Below are 21689 nucleotides of genomic sequence, written 5' to 3' on the forward strand. Positions count from 1 at the left end.
GACTCCATCTCCGGAGACAATTATCTATCAACATCTTTTACATACCCACTGACTCCCATAGTAACCTTGACTACACCTCTTCCCGCCCTGTCACTTGCAAGGATGCTATTCCCTTCTCTCAGTTCCTCCACTTCTGTTGCATCTGTTCCCATGATGAGGCTTTCCATTCCAGGACATCTGAGATGTCCTCCTTTTTTCAGAACACAGGGTTTCCCCTCCACTGCAATCAATGCAGCCCTCACCCACACCTCCTCCATTTCCTGCATATTTACCCTCACCCCATCCCCCTGACATAACAGGCATAGGGTTCCCCTTGTCCTCACTTACCACCCCATGAGCCTCTGCATCCAACATATCATTCTCTACAACTTCCGCCATCCCCAACGGGATCCAATCACCAGGCACATCTTTCCCTCCCCTCCCCTCCCCTCTCTCTGCAAAGATCGCTCTCTCCGTGACTCCTTTGTCCGCTTGCCCCTCCCCACCGATCCTCCTCCAGGTAATTAATATCCCTGCAACCGCACTAAATGTTACAGCTGCCCCACTCCTCCTCCCTCATCACCAATCAGGGCCCTAAACAGTCCTTCCAGGTGAGGCAGTCCTTTACATGTGACTCCACCATTATCATTTCTTGCATCCGGTGCTCCCAGTGCAGCATCCTCTACATCGTTGAGACAGGACGTGGATTGGGAAATCACTGCGTCAAGCACCTTTGCTCCGTCCTCCGTAACAGCCAGGACCTCCCGATGGCCAGCCATTTTAATTCCATTTCCTATTCCCCCACTGACATATCCGTCCACGGCCACCTCTACTGCCAAGTTGAGGCTAAATGCAAGATTCCACCTTGGTAGTCTCCAACCTTACAGCATCAACATCGATTTCTGTAACTTCTGGTAACCGCTCCCCTCTGTCTCCCCCTCCCCTGTTTTCCCTTATCCCTCCGGCCCCATTACTCCTTCTTCTCCTCCTTCCTCACCCTCACCACCTGTCCATCACCCACACCTTCCTCCCTCTGGCTCCCCACCTCCTTCCCTTTATTCCATGGTCCACTGTCTCTCCATCTTCTTCAGCCCTTTATCTCTTCAAACTATCACCTCCCACTTCTCACAACAGTCCCATCCACCCGCACCTCCCCCACCCCGCTTTCTTCCCGGTCCTGATGAAGGGTCTCAGCCCGAAATGTTAACTGTTCATTTCCCTTCATAGATGCTGCCGGATCTGCTGAATTCCTTCAGCATTTTTTTGAGTGTTGCTCCAAATTTCCAGCATCTACAGTCTTTCCTGTGTCTTAATGAAAAAAAGATTTAACTTGTTCAGTGATTTTTTTAAATGGCTTTAATGGGACATTTATTTAGTTGTTTGTCCTTTCTTAAATTTGTTATGCCAGCTTTTGTGAAATAGGCTCTAAGTTTCTCTTAAGTTATTTCACAGTGAAGATGTAACTCTCTAGCAATTGGTCCGATTTTTTTGAGAAAGTATTTCCTATTTTCCTTCATGCTGATTAATGTTAGATGAAGTCGCATTCGTTGAAAACACAGTGATTATTGCAGGGTTTACAAACAAGGCTTGCCAGTAACGAAGATGGCGCCTTACCTTGAGGACAGCTCGCCCGTAATCTTGCCAATAGTAAGGACTGTGACCTCGCCTCCGCTCTATTCACCAGCGACTGTGCCAGTAGTAAAGATGGCACCCGGAGTTCAGGTCGGCTCGTCAAGAACCGTCGAGGGCGGTGATCTCATTTCCTCTCGTACTTCCGGACGGTTTCCATGATCACAGCGTACGCGCAGAAAGAAAATTTTATCACAAATGACGGATAATGAGTGGAATTAATATATAGTCAATCAAATCAGATCTTTGTTAAAAGTCTGTTTATTTCGCCCACATTATTAGTGACAATGACACTGGTGCAGATAAAGGATGGAGAGTATACGGCGACCATTTATAAACTGGTGAGTTTGTCGTGACGGAGCGGCTAAAAACGGCGAAACAGAGGTTTGTATTGCACCAAATGGGCAATGAAAGTATTCTGCAAACACTCAGCCAGCACTTGTGCCGAGAATCTGGTGATTGACAGAAGTCATTAATTCCCACCTTTTATTGGTGGTGTGCTGTCGGTGTGTTGATATTTATTTGAGTGGTGGAGTTGTTGGGTAAGTTGGGGATGGGGCCTCTCGTCTGTAAAGTGGCCTGTTTATCTTCCAGGCTGTTGGGCCACAGTGCTGGGCAAACTGTTGGAGAGGATTCTTAGGGACAGGATTTATGAGCATTTGGAGAAGCATAGTCTTGTTAATAATAGTTAACATGGCTTTGTGAAGGGCAGGCCGTGCCTCACAAGCCTAATAGAGCTTTTTTAGGAAATGGCAAGACAAATTGATGAAGGTAGTACGGTGGATCTGGTATATATGGATTGTAGCAAGGCGTTTGACAAGGTTCCCCATTGTAGGCTCATTCAGAAAGTCATGAGGTATGGGATCCATGGAAAATTGGCTGTATGGATTTAAAATTGGCTTGACTACAGAAGGTGGTTGTAGAAGGGGACTATTCAATCTGGAAGTCAGTGACTATGGTGTTCCGCAGGGATCTGTTCGGGGACCCCTGCTCTTTGTGATTTTTATAAATGATTTGAATGAGGAAGTGGAAGGATGGGTTGGTAAGTTTGCAGATGACACGAAGGTTTGGTGGTGTAGTAGATGGTGAAGAAGGTTGTCGTAGGTTGCAGTGGGATTTAGACATGATGCAAAGAAGTGGCAGATGGAGTTCAATCCAGAGAAGTGTGAAGTAATACACTTTGGAAGAATGAACTTGAAGGCAGAGTACATGGTCAATGGCAGGATTCTTAGCGGTGTGGAGGAACAGAGAGATCTTGGGGTTCAAGTATGTAGATCCCTCAAAGTTGCCACACAAGTGGATAGGGTTGTTAAGAACGCGTATGGTGTGCTGGCCTTCGTTAGCTGGGGGATTGAGTTCAAGCACTGAGAGGTAATTTTGCAGCTCTATAAGACTCTGGTTAGACCACACTTGGAATATTGTATTCATTTCTGGTCACCACATTATAGGAAGGATGTGGAAGCTTTAGAAAAGGTGCAGAGGAGATCTACAAGGATGCTACCTGGGTTGGAGAGCATGTCTTAGGAGGAGAGGTTGAGCGTGTTAGGGCTTTTCTCTTTGGAGCGATGGAGGATGAGAGGAGACTTGATAGAGGTATATAAGATTATGAGAGGCATAGACAAAGTGAACAGCCAGCATCTCTTCCCCAGGGTGGCAATGGCCAATACTAGGGGTCACCCGTTTAAGGTGGGTGGAAGAAAATTCAGGAGGGATATCAGAGGTAAGTTTTTCACACAGAGAGTGGTGGGTGCCTGGAATGCACTGCTGTGGGTGGTGGTAGGGGCCGATACAATAGGGTCATTTAAGAGACTAATAGGCACATGGTTGAAATAAAAATAGAGGGTTATGGGAGGTGAAGTAGAGAGGGGGATAGATTGAATGTGGATAAGGTTTATATAGGTCGGCACAACATCGTGGGCTAAAGGGCCTGTACTGTGCTGTACTGTTCTATGTTCTAAGTCTAAGGTACAGAAACAAACCATTCACCTCAGTAGGCCCAGTGCCAGTATTTATGCTCCACACAAGCCTACTCCCTCTAATCTTAACCAATATTATTATTATTTTTTTAAACTGTTGTTTCTAGACACATTCACAGATGACGTGGCTTACATTACAGAGAACCATGATACACACTATTTTCTAAGAACTCACACCCATGCCCACCCTCTAGTAATGTTGGGATCACCTGTAAGTTCTGTGTACAAGGAGCCAGTGCCACTCATGTGGCCTCTTTGGATGATACATCCTTTGTGTTTGAAGGGCTGTTACACAGGACCCAGTCCTCAATATCTAGTGGCGGCAGGACCTTAGACTGTAATTCTTCCCCACAAAGCCTTTGCATTGTCTGCACCAAGCTTCAGTGCATCCCTTAGCACGTACTCTTGCAGCCTGGAATGCGGCAAATGGCAGCATTCCCTTATGGACATCTCATTGTACTAGAAGACCAACAAGTTTTGAGCAGACTAAAGTGCGTCTTTCACCGTGTCGATCGATAGCACTTGATATTTGTCTGTTGTGTCACGCAGCTACATAGGAAAACCTCAGCAAAGACCCTTGCCTCCTTTACCAGACCTTCTTTGCAAACACGTAGTCGACAAAGAGGTGGACAATCATGTCAACCTCATTGCTGCCACCTCAAGGGCAGCTTGTGTTGCGGGTGAGACACTGACTATGCAGGAAGGATCTGACAGAAAGGGCCCGTCTTACTGCCAGCCAAGCAAGGTCTTGGTTCTTGTCGGTGAGTACCTGCAATGAGGCTTTTTGCTAAATGGTTTTGTCAGTCTGCCTGGGAAATTATCCCACCGTGTGCTTCTCCCACAAGGCCCACAGGAGGTTCAATGCTGACCACTGCCTGATGGAGTTCTGGTCAAAGATGTTTCTTGAAAGAATTTTTCCACGAAGGATGGGTAGTGGGGCAATGTCAAACTGAATGGAACATTTTTTTGATAACGAGGCCAGGCCCATCCTTCCCAACAACGGAGACAGGTAGAACTTCAGCATGGGGCAACAAATGGTATTTCCTACATTTGATGCAGCCAAACACAAAGGGGACCACCAGGACAAATGCAGTGTTGGGTTTGCTTTGTCCCCTGTTCCCTGACGAGTTATGCACACACCTCTCTGAGTGCATTGAGGTAATTTCACTAGCAACTGCCAATGACACAATAGAGTGGGGATGGTGTGTGGTGCTTTGAGAAATTTAGGGAACAAAGTTACACAACTTGTTAGCATTCGTCCAAAGCAAATCTTGCTGAATTCAGTGAGACTTATCCAATCCAGGTATAATGGTAGTTCTTGTGTATGTCTGCTTCCCACCCTACCCACAGTACAGTTGTTTTGTAAGATCTCTGTATTTGTATTTTCTTCTAGCTGAAGGGTTCACACCTAAAATGTCGTCATGTCTGTTCTCATGATAGATGTTGATGACATATTGAGTGTCTTCAGTATTTTTGATTTCATTTCAGATCTCCAGCATTTGCAGATTATGCTTTACAAATGGTTAGATAAAAGCCTAGAAAATACAATTGTTGACATTACATGAAAGCTTGGAATTATTTATTATTTGAAATTTTACAATGCATTTCCGAATCTTCCAAATCTGGAGAAGGGTAGCAACACTGAAGGAACAGTGACAGGAGTCAGGATGGTGTGCATTTTGGAAGAAAACCTACAAGTGGTGGTGCTCCTATGCACTGGTTGGTGGAATTCATGGATTAGGGCAGTGTTGTGACAGCCAAGCAAGTAACTGCAGTATGCTGATAGTGGAGGGAATAAATAGTTAAGGTGTAGGATGGGGTAGCAGTCAAGCTGGCTGCTTTATCCAGGATGATATTAAGATTCTTTAGAATCATTGGGACTGTACTCATTTCAGTTTATGGCCTGCTCTTGTAGAACTACATTTATGTATCTGATACAACTGAGTTTCTGGTCAATCTTGACCCTACCACCCCATAATGTTGATCATAGAAAACTTGGAAATGGTAATACCACTGAATATTAAGGGAAGTGGTTAGAATTTGTCTCGTTGGAGATGGTCATTGCCTGAAACGTGACGTGAATGTTACTTGCCACTTACCAGTCCGTGCCCATGTGTTGCCCAGGTCTTGCTGCATGCAACTGTGGAAAGTGAATAATGTTATCTTAGTTAATTAACTCAGTTAATTTAGTTAATTACCTTAGTTAATTAGTTGATGGAACTTAGTTCCATGGGCTTCTCAATGTATTTTCATGGATGTCAAATCTTATCTGACATAGGTTATACCACTTCAATAAAATTGATCAGCTTGGATGGGGTAGCAGTATAGCTGGCTGCTTTGGGATGGTATCAAGTTTCTTTAGAATCATTAGGACTGCGCTCATCCCAGCTTCTGACCTGCTCTTGTAGGACTATATTTATGTACCACTTCAATAAAATAGAAGCTGCCTGACCTGTTGAGTATTTCCAGTAATTTATATTTTTAATTTGATTAGCTTATCAGCTAGATAATATTTTGGGAAAGATTTAACTTCATGTATCAGTGGAGGGATCCATGATGGAGTATCAGAAAAGATTTTTAAAAAGTACATATTGCGCTGAAAGAGACATAACAAATATGCCTATGTGTTTCACAATATCAATCAATAATTGACATCAAACCACAAAGAGTGGTATCTACAGCAGAGAAGGAGGCCACTTGACCTCTCAAGTCTACATCAAGTGAGCAAAACTTTGGTCTAAAATCTAGGCTTCAAGCAATATTGCAAAGGAGTCAAAAGACGTAGTGAAGCTGATAGGATTTGGAGGGTGTTTCAGAACTTGAGCCTAGCCAACTGGTGCACCTACCAGTACTGAGGTGTTCAAAACTGGAGATAAAAAGGAACTCAGAAGCACAGAGACCTTGGAAGGTTGTAGAACTGAAGAAGATTGCTGAGACTGGGAGTGGCAAAGCAATGGAAGTATTTTAAAATTGTGCTGCTGGACTAGGGATTTTACCAAGTCAACAAACAGGAAGTTGATAGATGACAGGACAGAGTTTGAAACTTTTGGACTACTTTTTCTTTTATTAATCTTGAAACCCCTACAAATTATACATGCACACCAAGGCTATTTTGGAACATCATACTCAAGGTTCCCATATGTACCTACTGCACATAATTGCATGAATTTGTTTACCAATCTCCCTCTGATCACAAAGAGTTATTAGTGTTTGAGTGATAACAGAATAATAGTTATGATTCTGGTAAAAAAAAAACACAACCCATCCACTCCCTGTTAATCAGTGCCATAGCTATATTGGTTAAAACTCTCTAGTCTGGCATTCTGTGGTCCACCAACTTCTGTGGTCTGGCATGTTTTGAATTATAGTACAGATCTACACAAATTCTTAGATCTAAGAGAGATATAGCATGGAAACAGGCCCTTCAGCCCGCCAAGTCCTTGCTGACCATCAACCACACATTTACACTAACTCTAACCAAGATCTAAGTAAGATCTGTACTAATCTGTGGCTAATTAACCTACCAGTGCAATTTTTGCAATCTCAGCCAGATTTCAGCCAACAGCATTTCCAATTTATGGAGACTTTGGGTTCTGGCAATCCTTAGAACCATATGTGACCGTGGAGTCTCTGTACTTAAAAAGAACCATTCCCTTGCTCTTTCCCTGATTGCTCTTCACTGATGAATAAAAAATATTGCAGCATGAAAATGTTAATTATATTTTTAATTGACACATTGTCTGAAATATAGTAAAACAGTGGTTATATAGCCCATTGTCCTTGGTCCTTGTTACAAATTCCATTCCTAAATCACACATTGCATTCCTGGCAACTATTTGAAACACAACTAGGATATTTATGATCTTGCTCTCAAACCTAACCCCTAAATGAGCTTTAGACCAAATATCTGTGTCATCACTAAGACTGGTTTTGGTTTATTATTGTAACTTGTACTGAGGAACAGTGAAAACTTTGTCTTGCATACCGTTCATACAGTTCATTATACAATGCAATGAGGTAGTACAGGGTAAAAACAATAACAGAATGCAGAGTAAAGTGTCACAGCTACAGTGAAGTGCATTGCAGGTAGACAATAAGATACAAGGTCAAACAAGGTAGATTGGGAGGTCATGAGTCCATCTCATCATAAGGGAACTGTTCAATAGTCTTATCACAGTGGGATAAAGGCTGTCCTTGAGCCTGGTGGTATGTGCCCTCAGGCTTCTGTATCTTCTGCCTGATGGGAGAGGGGAGAAGAGAGAATGACTCGGCTGAGTGGGGTCTTTGATTATGCTGGCTGCTTCACCAAGACAGCAAGAGGTAAAGACAGAGTCCAAGGAAGGGAAGCTAGTGTCCGTGATGCGTTGGACTGCGTCCACAACTCTCTGCGATTTCTTGCGGTCCTGGGCAGAGCAATTGCCATACCAAGTCATGATGCATCCAGATAGGATGCTTTCTGTGGTGCGTCGATAAAAGTTGGTGAGTGTCAAAGGGGACATGCCAAATTTCTGAAGCCTCTTGAGGAAGTGGAGGCGCTGGTGAGCTTTCTTGGCCGTGGCATCTACGTGGTTGGACCAGGACAGGCTATTGGTGATGCTCAACCCTCTTGACCTCGGCACCATTGATGTAGACAGGTGCATGTACACTGCCCCCTTTCCTGAAGTCAATGACCAGCTCTTTTGTTTTGCTGACATTGAGGGAAAATTTGTTGTCATGACACCATGTCACTAAGCTCCCTATTTCCTTCCTGTACTCCGACTCATCGTTATTTGAGATACTGCCTACTATGGTGGTATCATATGCAAGCTTGTAGATGGAGTTAGAGCAGAATCTGGACACACAGTCAAGAGTGCATAGGGAGTAAAGTAGAGGACTGAGGATGCAACCTTGTGGGGCACCAGTGTTGAGAGTAATCATGCTGGAGGTCCTCACTGATTGCGGTCTGTTGGTCAGAAAGTCAAGGATCCAGTTGCAGAGGGAGGTGTTGAGTCCCAGGTCTCGCAGTTTGGTGATGAGTTTGCTTGGAATTATAGTATTGAAGGTGGAGCTGTAGTCAATAAACAATAGTCTAATGTAGGTGTCTTTACTGTCCAGATGCTCCAGAGAGGCGTGTAGGGCCAGGGAGATGGCGTCCACTGTAGACCTGTTTTGGCAGTAGGCGAATTGCAGTGGGTCAAGGTTGTCTGGGAGGCTGGAGTTAATGCGTGCCATGAACAGCCTCTCGAAGCACTTCATGATGGTGGATGTCAAAGCCACTGGTCGGTAGTCATTAATGCACACTACCTTGTTTTTCTTAGGTACCAGGATGATAGTGGTCTTCTTAAAACAGGTGGGAACCTCGTATTGAAGCAGGGAGAGGTTAAATATGTCTGCAAATACCCCTGCCAGCTGATCAGCACAAGATCTGAGCACATGGCTGGGGTCACCATCTAGGCCAGATGCCTTCCTCGTGTTCACTCTCCAGAAGACTGATCTTATGTCCTTGATGGTGACCATGGGTTCAGTTTCATTGGAGGCTGTCAGGGTGGGTGGTGACAATCCACTTAAACAAACAATCTCTCCTGTTTAAAACACATATAGAATGCATTAAACTCATGAGGAAGGGATGCAGTGGTGTTGACTATGCTGCCTGACTTTGTTTTGTAGCCTGTTATAGCATGTAAGCCCTGCCACAACTGACAGCTAGTCTGGAACTCTATTTTGAACTGGTATTGTCTCCTGACATCCCTGATAGCTTTTTGGAGGTCGTATTTTCTCCCTGATAACATCATCTCACTCCCAGATCATTTCCTGCTGAAATCCTCACCCATTCCTTTGTTGCATTGAAAATTGACTCAGCCTACAACCCACTTCTTCTGCCCTCTATAAACACTGAGATAATTTAAAACAGCCATTCATGTATAAACTACACCAAATCCCATTCATCTCGCATCTCCATGCTTGCCGACCTACGTTGGCTCCAGGTTGATTAATGCCTCAATTTAAAAATTCTCATCCTTGTTTTGAAATCCCTCCATGGCTTTTCCCCTCCCCCTCACTGTAATTTCTTCCATCCATACAACCCTGCAAGGTATTCATGCTCCTTCAATGGCCTCATGAGCAGTCTCAAAATGAATCTTCCCACTTTTGATGGTCATGCTATTAGCAGCAAGGCCTAAATATCTGTGTATTCCATCACGTTCCTCCAAAGAGCTCTCCTCAAGGTCTGGTCCTTGACCCATGCTTTTGTAACCTGCACTAATATCTCCTGGTAGTAATATATTTTGTTTGATAACATACCTGTCAAGTGCCATGCAATGAGACATTACACTAAAGGTGCTATTTAATTAGAGACACAAGATTCTGCAGATGTTGGAATCTGGAGCAATACACACAAAATGCTGGAGGAACTCAGCAGGTCAAGCAGCATCTATGGAGGGAAATAAACAGTCAACGTTTTGCGTCAAGACCCTTCATCAGGATTGAATGAAACGTCGACTGTTTATTTCCCTCCATAGATGCTGCTTGACCTGCTGAGTTCCTCCAGAATTTTGTGTGTAGTGCTATTTAATTTTTTAGTGCAGTTTTTGTTATATGTTTTGCACATTCTGCTAATTATCAGGAAGGAGAAATTCCATTAGTTGTGTCTGTAATGGCATCTGTTCAATTTTTCAGATCCGAGATGGAAGGTATGGAGAGGCCATTCATGTTCTCAACAATGAACTACAGAAACACTCAAAAGTAACTATTGTAATTTTGAATGCTTTTATATCTTCTATTTAGTGCCAGAAGTAACTGGACATACATCTAATTTACAGAATGTTGAGGCCTTATAAATAGTCACGATAATGAAATGCCCTTGGATGAACCTGCTAAGCATTTACTTTGATGCAGAATTTATTAGTACAGCACTGTAATGGGATTTCCAGAAGCAATGAAGTTAGCTGCCGGTGGTTTAGCATTTTCCTAACCAACAAGTTTTACATCGTCTGATGAATTTCATTTAAAAGTAAAACTATAGTTTCCATAAAATATGGTGTGAACAGTTGCATGATGAAGTTTGGTCTACAATACAGTTTGTGCAGATCTTTTATTACCCTGAAGGACAATTATTCCTTTTAAAAAAAGATTTTTGTTTTTATGTTGTTAGTCTGATAGATCAATTGGAAAATATTGTGACTTTTTATTTTATTGTCAGCCACAAATAACGTACTGTGGCCTTTCATAACACTTGTTTGCCCGCAAATCTTCCATGGGCTTTTGCTCTGCAGTCTGCTGTTTACAGAACCATGGTGGCATAGTACCCTCTACAGGGATGCCGGGACCTGTGCAAGCATTGGCTGAGAAATTATCTTCACAAACCAAAAAAAACAGTGCCTTCCATCTGAAAATTGGGTTAACGCAGAGCAGAGCAATAATTGCACACATTTGAGTATCTTAGCACTCATGGAGTAAATTGGCCCCTAACATTTTGGCAAGGTTTTTGTTTGCACTAACATTTTTTCCAATATAAAGCTCCCCTAAATGATCAGCTGAATTAATCTCCTGCATGATTTTTAACTTCATTAGTCTGAATAACCTAATATACTTATCAAAACACGGAAAGCTATTCAGTCCATCAAATGCATGCTGGCTCCCAATAAAACAATTCCATCAGCAATGTTAGTCATATTTCCCTGTAGCCCAGCAACGTATTGTCTCTCACATGTCCATCAACTTCCCCTATTGAGTCTTTTGCCATTTATGAACATTATTGGCAATTTACAATGGCCAATTAATCTAATAGTGTAGCGGTTGCTACCGCGGAATAAAACAAGACTCTACTCGGAGGATTGCCAAACAGAACTGGTTTATTTTCCCGCCTTGTGCGGGCCCTTTAAGGGAGAAAAACTCCCGCCCAAAAAAAAAACCGGCAATGACGTAAGTCCTACGTCATCAGGACTTTCCCGCGCGCGGGTTCTCCCCGTCGCTCGGAAAGACGAGGCCCGCCGCCATCTTGGGCCTCGTCGCTCCGACGCCGCGCGACCCGACTGCCGAGCCGGTTCGCCCGACTAGACGGTGAGTCGCCACACAACCCCCCCCAGAACCGGCGAGACAGTCCCCAAGGTCCGTGGGCTGTGCCAGCTGCCGCTTAGGGGGGCGGCCTCTGCGTTGTGGCGTGGCAACCTCGACAGGCTGTTGCAGATCCAAATGGGCCGGTTTGAGGCGGTCCGCCGTGAAAACCTGTTCCCTGCCTCCAATGTCCAAAATAAAAGTGGATCCGTTATTCCGTATGACTCGGAACGGTCCCTCATATGGTCGTTGCAATGGCGCCCGAGGTGTGCCCCTGCGAACGAAAACAAACTTACAGTCCCGTAGTTCCTTGGGCTGGCAGGATGGGGCTTGACCGTGCCATGAGGTGGGAATCGGGGCCAAGGCGCCGAGCTTCTCGCGCAGTCTTTGTAGAACTGCTGGGGGTTGTTCCCCTTGGTCCTGAAGGGCAGGTATGAAATCCCCGGGGACAACTAGTGGCGCCCCGTATACAAGCTCAGCTGACGAAGTGCGGAGGTCGTCTTTGGGGGCAGTGCGTATGCCGAGCAGGACCCAAGGCAGCTCGTCAACCCAGTTAGGACCCTTCAGGCGGGCCATCAAGGCCGATTTTAGATGGCGGTGAAAACGTTCCACCAACCCGTTTGATTGAGGATGGTAGGCCGTGGTGGTGTGCAGCTGCGTCCCTAGCAGGTTCGCTAATGCAGCCCAGAGACTGGAAGTGAATTGGGTGCCTCTGTCTGAAGTGATGTGGGCCGGAACGCCAAAACGTGAGACCCAAGTTGTGAGCAGCGCTCGGGCGCAGGAATCAGTTGTGATGTCAGTCAGGGGGGTTGCCTCAGGCCACCTCGTGAACCGGTCCACGATGGTAAGGAGGTACCGGGCTCCTCTTGAAACCGGCAGAGGGCCCACGAGGTCGACGTGTATGTGGTCGAACCTCCTACGGGTAGGCTCGAACTGCTGTGGTGGGACCTTGGTGTGTCGCTGGATTTCTGACGTCTGGCAGTGCAGACAAGTCCTGGCCCACTCACTGACCTGTTTGCGCAGGCCATGCCAGACAAACTTGCTGGCGACCAGTCGGACAGTAGATCTGATGGATGGGTGCGCCAACCCATGTACCGAGTCAAAAACGCGTCTCCGCCAGGCTGCAGGGACAATAGGGCGGGGCTGACCAGTCGCAACGTCGCAAAGTAGGGTCCGCTGACCTGGACCAACCAAGAAATCTCGGAGCTGCAGACCCGAGACTGCGGTTCTGTAGCTGGGCAGTTCGTCGTCGGCTTGCTGTGCGTCAGCCAGGGCCGTGTAGTCGACACCCAAGGATAGGTTGTGGATGGTTGGTCTGGAAAGTGCATCAGCAACGACATTATCCTTTCCGGAGACATGTTGGATGTCAGTTGTGAACTCGGAAATGTAGGATAAATGTCTCTGCTGACGAGCTGACCAGGGATCGGAGACTTTGGAGAAGGCAAAGGACAGAGGCTTATGATCGGTGAAAGCGGTGAAAGGCCTGCCTTCTAGAAAGTATCGGAAATGCCGGACCGCCAGATACAGCGCTAGAAGTTCCCGATCAAAAGCGCTGTACTTCAGTTCGGGCGGTCTAAGGTGTTTGCTGAAAAATGCCAAGGGTTGCCAGCGGCCTTCGAGTAGCTGTTCCAGTACCCCACCCACCGCGGTGTTGGACGCGTCTACCGTGAGGGCAGTCGGGACGTCAGTCCTAGGGTGTACCAGCATCGTGGCGTCTGCCAGGGCGTCTTTGGCCTTAACGAAAGCAGCCGCAGCCTCGTCAGTCCAGGTGATGTCCTTGCCCTTACCAGCCAGCAGCGAGAACAGAGGGCGCATGATACGGGCTGCTGCAGGGATGAAACGATGGTAAAAGTTGACCATCCCAAGGAATTCCTGTAGGCCTTTGACTGTGTCGGGGCGGGCAAAATGGCGGATAGCATCCACCTTGGCGGGTAGGGGTGTTGCCCCGTTGCTGGTGATTTTGTGGCCGAGGAAATCGATAGAGTCAAGTCCGAATTGGCACTTGGACGGGTTAATCGTGAGGCCGAAATTGCGGAGGCGGGAATACAGCTGGCGGAGGTGGGAAAGGTGTTCCTGGCGGTTACGGCTGGCGATCAGTATGTCGTCCAAGTAAATGAACACGAAGTCCAGGTCTCGGCCTACCGCGTCCATCAGCCGCTGGAAGGTCTGCGCGGCGTTCTCAAGGCCGAACGGCATCCAAAGGAATTCGAACAGGCCGAATGGGGTGATAATCGCAGTTTTGGGGACGTCATCCGGATGGACCGGGATTTGGTGGTATCCCCTAACGAGGTCCACTTTGGAAAAGATGCGGGCCCCGTGTAAGTTCGCTGCGAAGTCCTGGATGTGAGGGATGGGATAGCGGTCCGGGGTGGTGGCGTCATTCAGCCTGCGGTAGTCGCCGCAGGGCCTCCACCCTCCGGTGGCTTTGGGGACCATGTGCAGGGGGGAGGCCCAGGGGCTGTCTGACCTGCGAACAATCCCCAGCTCCTCCATGTGATGGAACTCTTCCTTTGCCAGGCGGAGCTTGTCTGGAGGTAATCGTCGTGCTCGGGCATGAAGGGGTGGCCCTGTGGTAATGATGTGGTGTCGTACCCCATGTGCGGGCCGAGAATTTGTAAACGAAGGTGCCAAAATCGATGGGAATTCGGCTAGGAGCTTGGCGAAATCGTCGCCAGAAAGGGTAATGGAGTCCAGGCGCGGGGCTGGTGGGCTGATTTCTCCCAGGGGATAGGTCCGGAGAGTGCTAGAGTGGACTAACCGCTTCCTTCGCAGGTCGACTAACAGGTTGTGGGCCCGAAGGAAATTGGCGCCTAGGAGTGGTCGGGCGACGGTGGCAAGGGTAAAGGTCCAGGTAAAACGGCTGCCGCCAAAGTGTAATTGAAGCGTACGGGTGCCGAAAGACCGTATCGTTGTACCGTTGGCGGCATTGAGTAGAGGACCTGGTGGCCTGTCACGAGTGTCGCGGCCTGTCGGGGGCAAAATACTGACCTCCGCTCCAGTATCAACGAGGAAATGCCGTCCAGATTTCTTGTCCTGAACGAAGAGGAGACTCTGTCAGCGGCCAGCCGCCGTAGCCATCAGCGGCGGCTGGCCCTGGCGTTTCCCTGAAACTTGCAGGGTGGGTGGCATCGACGGGCCTCCGCACCCCACCTCTGATGGTAGAAGCACAGCTGGTCACCCGTGTCGTCGTCTGCGTTCCTGGGGCGTGGCTGCTCGGTTGCTGGGGCCGGGCGAGGCAGGCGTTGGGCTCGCGGCCTGGTGATTTGACTGACGGACGAACCGCTCTCGCGCTTGGCCCTCCACAGGACATCTGCCCGGGCGGCCACCTCACGGGGGTTGCTGAAGTCGGCATCAGCTAACAACAAGTGGATGTCATCGGGGAGCTGTTCGAGGAAGGCCTGTTCGAACATCAGGCGTGGCTTGTGTCCCTCGGCCAATGCCAGCATCTCATTCATTAGGGCGGATGGGGATCTGTCCCCCAGGCCATCCAGATGAAGCAGGCGGGCGGCGCGCTCACGACGGGAGAGGCCGAAGGTCCGGATCGAAAGATCTTTGAAAGCCGGGTACTTATCTTCCTCCGGAGGCGACTGGATGAAGTCTCCAACCTGGGCGGCTGTCTCCTGGTCCAGAGAGCTAACCACATGGTAGTACTTCGTGGAGTCGGAGGTGATCTGCCGAAGGTGGAATTGCGCTTCAGCCTGGTCAAACCAGACGCTGGGCCAAAGTGTCCAAAAGGTGGGCAGCTTGAGGGCCACTGCGTTGGCTGCTGCGCTGTCGTCCATTTCGCGGGTCCAAAAGCCGTTTGGACCGTCGGGGTCACCAATGTAGCGGTTGCTACCGCGGAATAAAACAAGACTCTACTCGGAGGATTGCCAAACAGAACTGGTTTATTTTCCCGCCTTGTGCGGGCCCTTTAAGGGAGAAAAACTCCCGCCCAAAAAAAAACCGGCAATGACGTAAGCCCTACGTCATCAGGACTTTCCCGCGTGCGGGTTCTCCCCGTCGCTCGGAAAGACGAGGCCCGCCGCCATCTTGGGCCTCGTCGCTCCGACGCCGCGCGACCCGACTGCCGAGCCGGTTCGCCCGACTAGACGGTGAGTCGCCACAATAGCATACATTTAAATGTGGGAGGAAACTGGATCATTCAAAAAAAAATTCCACACAGCCATGGGGGAGAACGTGCAACCTCCAGATGGGAAGCACTTGAGCTGAGGATCAAACCCAGGTTTTTGAAACCCTGAGGCAGCAGCACTAATTGCTGCATAACGTGGGTTTCCTCCAGGTGCTCCAGTTTCCTCCCACATCCCAAAAATAGGTTAGTTGGCTGCTAGAAAATGCCCTTTGGTGTAGGGTAATGGTAAAGGGAATCAAAGGGGAGTTGATTGGCAGAGATGAGAAAGAATATATCGCCGTATTGCCAGGGGTATAAAGAAATAGAGGGGAATTGGACTAGTGGCATTGCCCCTTGAAATGTAACATCTGGTAAGCCAAAAATGTTTAGTTATAAGATAAAAAAAATTTGTTTTTGGTTTTAAAACAGCATTTTGGCTCACGTTAAGGCTTTTTATGAAAGTCACATAAAGATTTAGTAGTGTTAGCTTTTTCTGTGTAACAACAAACTAAAACTGATGTCATTGGTTTTCAGTGCAGGGTTCCCTGTTGATGTGTTATAAGTTCTCGCAGTTGTCAACACAGCCCATCTAACAATACAAGCAGCACTCTTTCAGTTGAAGGGAATGTTGCTGCTCAATGATGCTGCATTGATGATTGTTTTGAAGGATATACTTGGACAGGCAAGTGAAGAACCCATGGGATGCATGTTCTTTGTACAGGTGGAGATCCTCCCAGCAGGAAATGCTGGGGAAATCAAGAATACAAGTGCAACTTCTGAATGTCTACACTTTGGGGAAGCCTATAATGGTGACGAATGCTGGTGTTCATGCACCCTGCTTCTGTGGGCTGAAGGAAAAGTGGATACAGTCTTCTGACCTAGAGGACAGAGTCTGAGTGACCTCCTTAATGCAACAGTGAATAGCAAACCATGAGAAATGGCAGAGATTTGCGGAAGGAGCCTGGAATGATCCTGAAGTTTGGAAGCTGAGAGTGACTTTGAGCCTGACTACCATGGGCTGAGCAATCCAGGCACACGCAGTTGCGATTGCAGCTCTCAATGGTCATGGATCTCATTGAGGACAATGAAAGCAATTTGACTTTTGGCCCTTTAAGAAACAGGGTTTAGAACTTGTTGTTCCATGAATATATAAGAACTGTCATTTCTCAGACTAATGAGGTTGAAAATCTCACTGCAGATAAACTTTGTGTTGCTATACTGTTGAACCGCATGGCAGATGTATCTCTCTTTGGTGTGCTTTTACATGTGGCAATTCATGATTGCTTTTAATTTGAAAATATTTTGGAATTTAAGGAGATGGTTAATATTTCTAATGAATGATCTGTGTGCTAAACCTCTTAATTTATGTCAATTTTTCTCCAGTCTCGGGCAGCACTCTCTCTCTTGGGATATTGCTACTATCAAATGCAAGACTTTTCGAATGCTGCAGAGTGCTATGAACAATTGGTACAGATTCATCCAGAAGTAGATGACTACAAACTCTACCACGCACAATCTCTATACAAGGCTTGCATGTATACAGAGGCCATGAAAGCAACTTTTCTAATTGATAATCCCGTTTATCAAATTAAGGTAATACATTTGAAACTTTTATTGCTAAAAAATCTTGTATTTGTATTTCCCGTTATGTTATGGAGAGATTCATATGTCCATTTTGCCTAATTTAAAAAGTATTGCATAGCTTCTGTCAGCCATTGGATGTATGTGTAGCAATTAACTATATATTACAAACTTAAATTGTCAAAAGTCCTATTTCTCTGAAGAACAATAATATCCTATAATTTCAAGACTTCTCTATACCAATTAATGAGAAAATTCCGGAAGACAGCTAATTGTGATTCTTGCAGTTATTCTGGGGAAAAAAAAGACTTGGGCAGAGTAATCAGATCTCCTAATGAATGTTGGTTGCAAAGATTACCATGGTTACATATGTAGGTAAGATATGGCACCTCTGATTGAAAGGATATGACACTTCTTTAGTACCAACCTAAGATCTAAGAGGAGGTGCTGGAAGTCTTAAAAAGTATGATTTGATGACTGAATTGAAGGCTTTGTGGCCAAGTTTGTGAATGATACAAAGATAGGTGGAGTGACAGGTGGTGTTGAGGAAGCAAGGAGTCTGCAGAAGGACTTGGACAGGTTGGGAGAATGGGCAAAGAAATGGCAGATGGAATATAGCGTAGGGAAGTGTGTGGTCATGCACTTTGGTAGAAGGAATAAAGGCGTAGACTATTTTATAAATGGGGAGCGAATTCCAAAATCGGAGGTGCAAAGGGACTTGGGAGTCCTAATGCAGGATCCCCTGAAAGTTAATTGCAGGTTGAGTCTGTAGTAAGGAAGGCAAATGCAATGTTAGCATTCATTTCAGGACAACTAGAATATGGATGTAATGCTGAGGCTTTATAAGGCATTGGTCAGACCACATTTGGAGTATTGTGAGCAGTTTTGGGCCCCATATCTAAGGAAGGATGTGCTGGCATTGGAGAGGGTCCAGAGGAGGTTTACAAGAATGATCCCGGGAATGAAGAGGTTGGTGTATGAGGAGCGTTTGATGGTTCTGCGCCTGTACTCGCTGGAGTTTAGAAGGACCAGGGGGGATCTCATTGAAACCTACTGAATATTGAAAAGCGGTGGATACAGTGGACGTGGAGAGGATGTTTCCAAGAGTGGGAGAGTCTAGGACCAGAGGGCACAGCCTAAAAATAGAAGGATGTTCCTTTAGAACAGAGATGAGGAGGAAGTTCTTTAGCCAGAGGATGGTGAATGAGGGGTGAATGCACTCAGTCTTTTTCCCAGGGGTTGGGAAATCAAGAAATAGAGGGCATGGGTTTATAGATGAGAGGGGGAAGTTTCAGTAGGAACATGAGGGGCAACATTTTTGCACAAAGTATAGTATGTACTGTATGTGGAATGAGCTGGTAGAGAAAGTGGTTGAGGCAGGTATAATAACAACTATTAAAAGACAGTTGGACAGGTACATGGATTGGAAAGGTTTAGAAGGTTATGGGCCAAAGACTGGTGTGGATGGGGCATCTTGGTCAGCATGGACCAATTGAGCCAAAGGGCCTGTTTCTGATTGTATGACTCTATGAATACAAGTCTCTGTATCCAAAATGGTTGTTATCTCAACTTGAAATGATAACTGACCATGGTTATTCCTGGCAAAAGCATGCAATGAGGATGCCTCATTCTGAGCTTGTTCTTGGTGGTCAACATTGTTTTCTGTAAGAGGTCATGTGGTCAGGATGTCCTATTCAATAAATGATACTTATGTAGCTCAGAAGGAATATGGGCTTATAGAGAATACCCAGAAACAAACATTCCCAATCAGAATAACTGAAGGATACAGTTTTTCTTTATAATAACCCTTCTTGTGTGAGACATGACTGTACGTAAGGTGCTTATCAGTCATTTTTGATAAGAATTAATACAATTAGGCAGCAGGACCATTAAGAGGCTCAACTCCTACACTGAAGCAAAATAACTGCACCTTGCAATAACTCAATTACATCAAGATCCTTTGCCATCATTCCAAGACAGCCATCGTTACTCCTGTAAAGAAATCCTTAGTTACTTACAGATTCATCTTGCTGCATGGGTGGTGAGCTCATTTGAGAAAATTATGCTGCAGAACATTTTGCCATGTTGTTTGGGAATCTGAGGTGAAGTATGAAATCGTGTTCCTGATAAATGTGGGAACTTTAGTTGTGGTCCTGTCAGCCTCCAGTATGACTATGAGAAGATGGGGACTACATGCCAGGAAAGGCTGAAGGAAGAAGGAGAAAAGGGTCATGACAAAGTGTTGATAAATTTTCAGACATTAAAAAAGTAACATTAATTTAAATGCACTTAAAAGTCAATAAAATATTGAAGTAAAATAGTTTTTTTTAAATATCATTGACATTTCTCAATCCATGGACTGGGAATCCCCATTGAAATGAATGGGATCTTCAACTGTACACACATCTGGCCTGTCATGGAAGTGGTAAGGTGATTTCCCCACCTAACACTGGGGGATCCCAACAAGACCATGCTCCTCCAAACAGAGTTTGGAATTGCAGCAGAGTGACCGATAAGACACATCTGTTATTCAGTAAGTCCTGGACTTGCAACAGTTTCACATAAATATGGGATCTACTGCCTGAAGAACTCCTGGACATAAACAACACAGTGTAGCCCATAGAGGAAGTAAAATCCTTATTGCATCACAGTTTCCATTTTACCTTCACTCTGTTGCTTATTGTTTTTGAATTGTTTGGCTGCAAATTCTGAAAATAAGACCAAATTAATTCAATATTCTGAACCATTTCTATATTTCTAATAAATGCAAAACATATTTGAAAGTCAACCAATCACCCTTGTGTATACACTTTCTCTGACCTATTCTTCATTGTAGTGCACTGTAAAACTGTTGAAAGGCTGTGAAAGGCAACCTCAAGCCTCTCCAGGCTTAGAAAGTCTGCTTTGGATTGTAACTTTGTGGTACAGTCTGGGCTAACTGGTTGACAGACAACAAAGTGGAGTGCTATTGATGAGATCACAAATGCTGTCACCCTGAGGACAAGCAATTTGAGTTCCATGGAGAAGCTGCCATTCTCATAGCCAGCACCTCGTGAATCTGAGTCCGTTGTTGCAGGATGGATTGCTAGAGCGCTGTGAAACTCTCAATCTTTTTTTTTCAACACCAGCACCCAGAACCAAGTTAGCAGCAGCCTGAGTTTCTTCTGCAGTAGTTGGCCATAGAGCAGCTTCTGCCTGTACTGCCATGGAAGTAGAAGCCTCAGTCATTTGATGCTGCATCTTAGTTGGGTTGCTAAATGTTGAAATGGAGATGGCTGTTACTACCATGCTGAAAAGATGGGCTTCAGCCTCCACCCAATGCCATGTGCATGACTAGAGCAGGATATGTCAAGTTGTCCTTGATTTTTTTTATGTACGCTTTCAGGCAGACCTGGCAGTGCCTCAGTGATACTAATATGTATGTCTTTCAGCCTGCTCCATCAGAGTCCTCACCTGAATCCCCTGGAGTTGGACTCTTGTCACTCTCAATGAAGTGTGCACCTGAGCTACTATTGCTTCCTTTCTTGGCTGCAGGTCATTCAGCTTAGTGACTTGCTATGTGCAGATCCACCTTCTAAGCTACCCTAAACACCACGTGGAATGCCAGCAACTGAGCTGGTAGCATTCAGTCTCACATCAAGTAACAAGGTGTCTTACATTTTTGTCTTGGAAGTCAGGATCTGGGACTTCTGTGTAACTGGAGTTCGACTTATCTAGTAAATCTTCTCATCCATTTTCAAGTTATTGGTTCCAAACTGCAAAACCAAGGGCTGAAAACGTAACTGAAAATCCTGAGATGTTCTAAGAATTAAAACTAGCCAATGCTTTTCTTTTTTCAGAGAAAGGCCATTTTCTTTCTCTCAAATAATTTAACTTCTGTTCCAAAAAGTGTTTTACTCCTTACTCCAAGCAAAGATTATCCAACAGGCTTAACTTGCAGGATCTTCTTAGCATTGAGAGAGTACAGTCAGCAGTCTGTGCACAAAAGGACACACATTCTGAGAAGTTCTTGTTTCTCCTTTTTACTGCTCAAACTCATTTGCTCAATGCCAAATACAATCTGCCATTACCCAGTGCAATCAGGCAGCACTTTAAAACATTACTTAAAGCATTTTTCAAAGAAGTTATAATCTTTTGATTCATTCAATTTGATGCTGATTGATTAGCACAGATCAAAAAAAGACATTTTAATGACTATCAATCCAGCATCTGTGAGTAATATGATTTTAAATGCTGTAAAATTGTTTTATTCATATATACTGAACAATTTGCTGGTTATAAAAACAGAAAATGCTGGAAATACTCAGCATATGTGGAAAGAGAAACAGAGCTTTTCAGGTGAAAGACCTTTGTCGTTTGCTTCTTATATTGGAATACAGAAT

General features: G+C 45.6%; 1 protein-coding gene across 3 annotated transcripts in view; it reads left to right on the plus strand.

The window, feature by feature from the left end:
- The first annotated feature begins 1583 nt into the window (after positions 1 to 1583).
- flr (fleer) overlaps positions 1584 to 21689 on the plus strand; it is a 67220-nt gene continuing 47114 nt past the window's right edge. Inside the window, exons 1-3 of one of the 3 annotated variants that reach the window (XM_052020939.1) lie at positions 1584 to 1949; positions 10239 to 10304; positions 17110 to 17319. In XM_052020939.1, the coding sequence (XP_051876899.1) occupies positions 1896 to 1949; positions 10239 to 10304; positions 17110 to 17319 (330 nt within the window). In that variant the 5' untranslated portion in view covers positions 1584 to 1895. Of the gene's footprint in view, positions 1950 to 10238; positions 10305 to 16277; positions 16409 to 17109; positions 17320 to 21689 lie in introns of those variants that run through there. The other 2 variants (XM_052020941.1, XM_052020940.1) reach the window with 2 other exon arrangements.

The sequence above is a fragment of the Pristis pectinata genome, chromosome 8 (assembly GCF_009764475.1).
Source record: "Pristis pectinata isolate sPriPec2 chromosome 8, sPriPec2.1.pri, whole genome shotgun sequence".
Lineage (NCBI taxonomy): Eukaryota > Metazoa > Chordata > Chondrichthyes > Rhinopristiformes > Pristidae > Pristis > Pristis pectinata.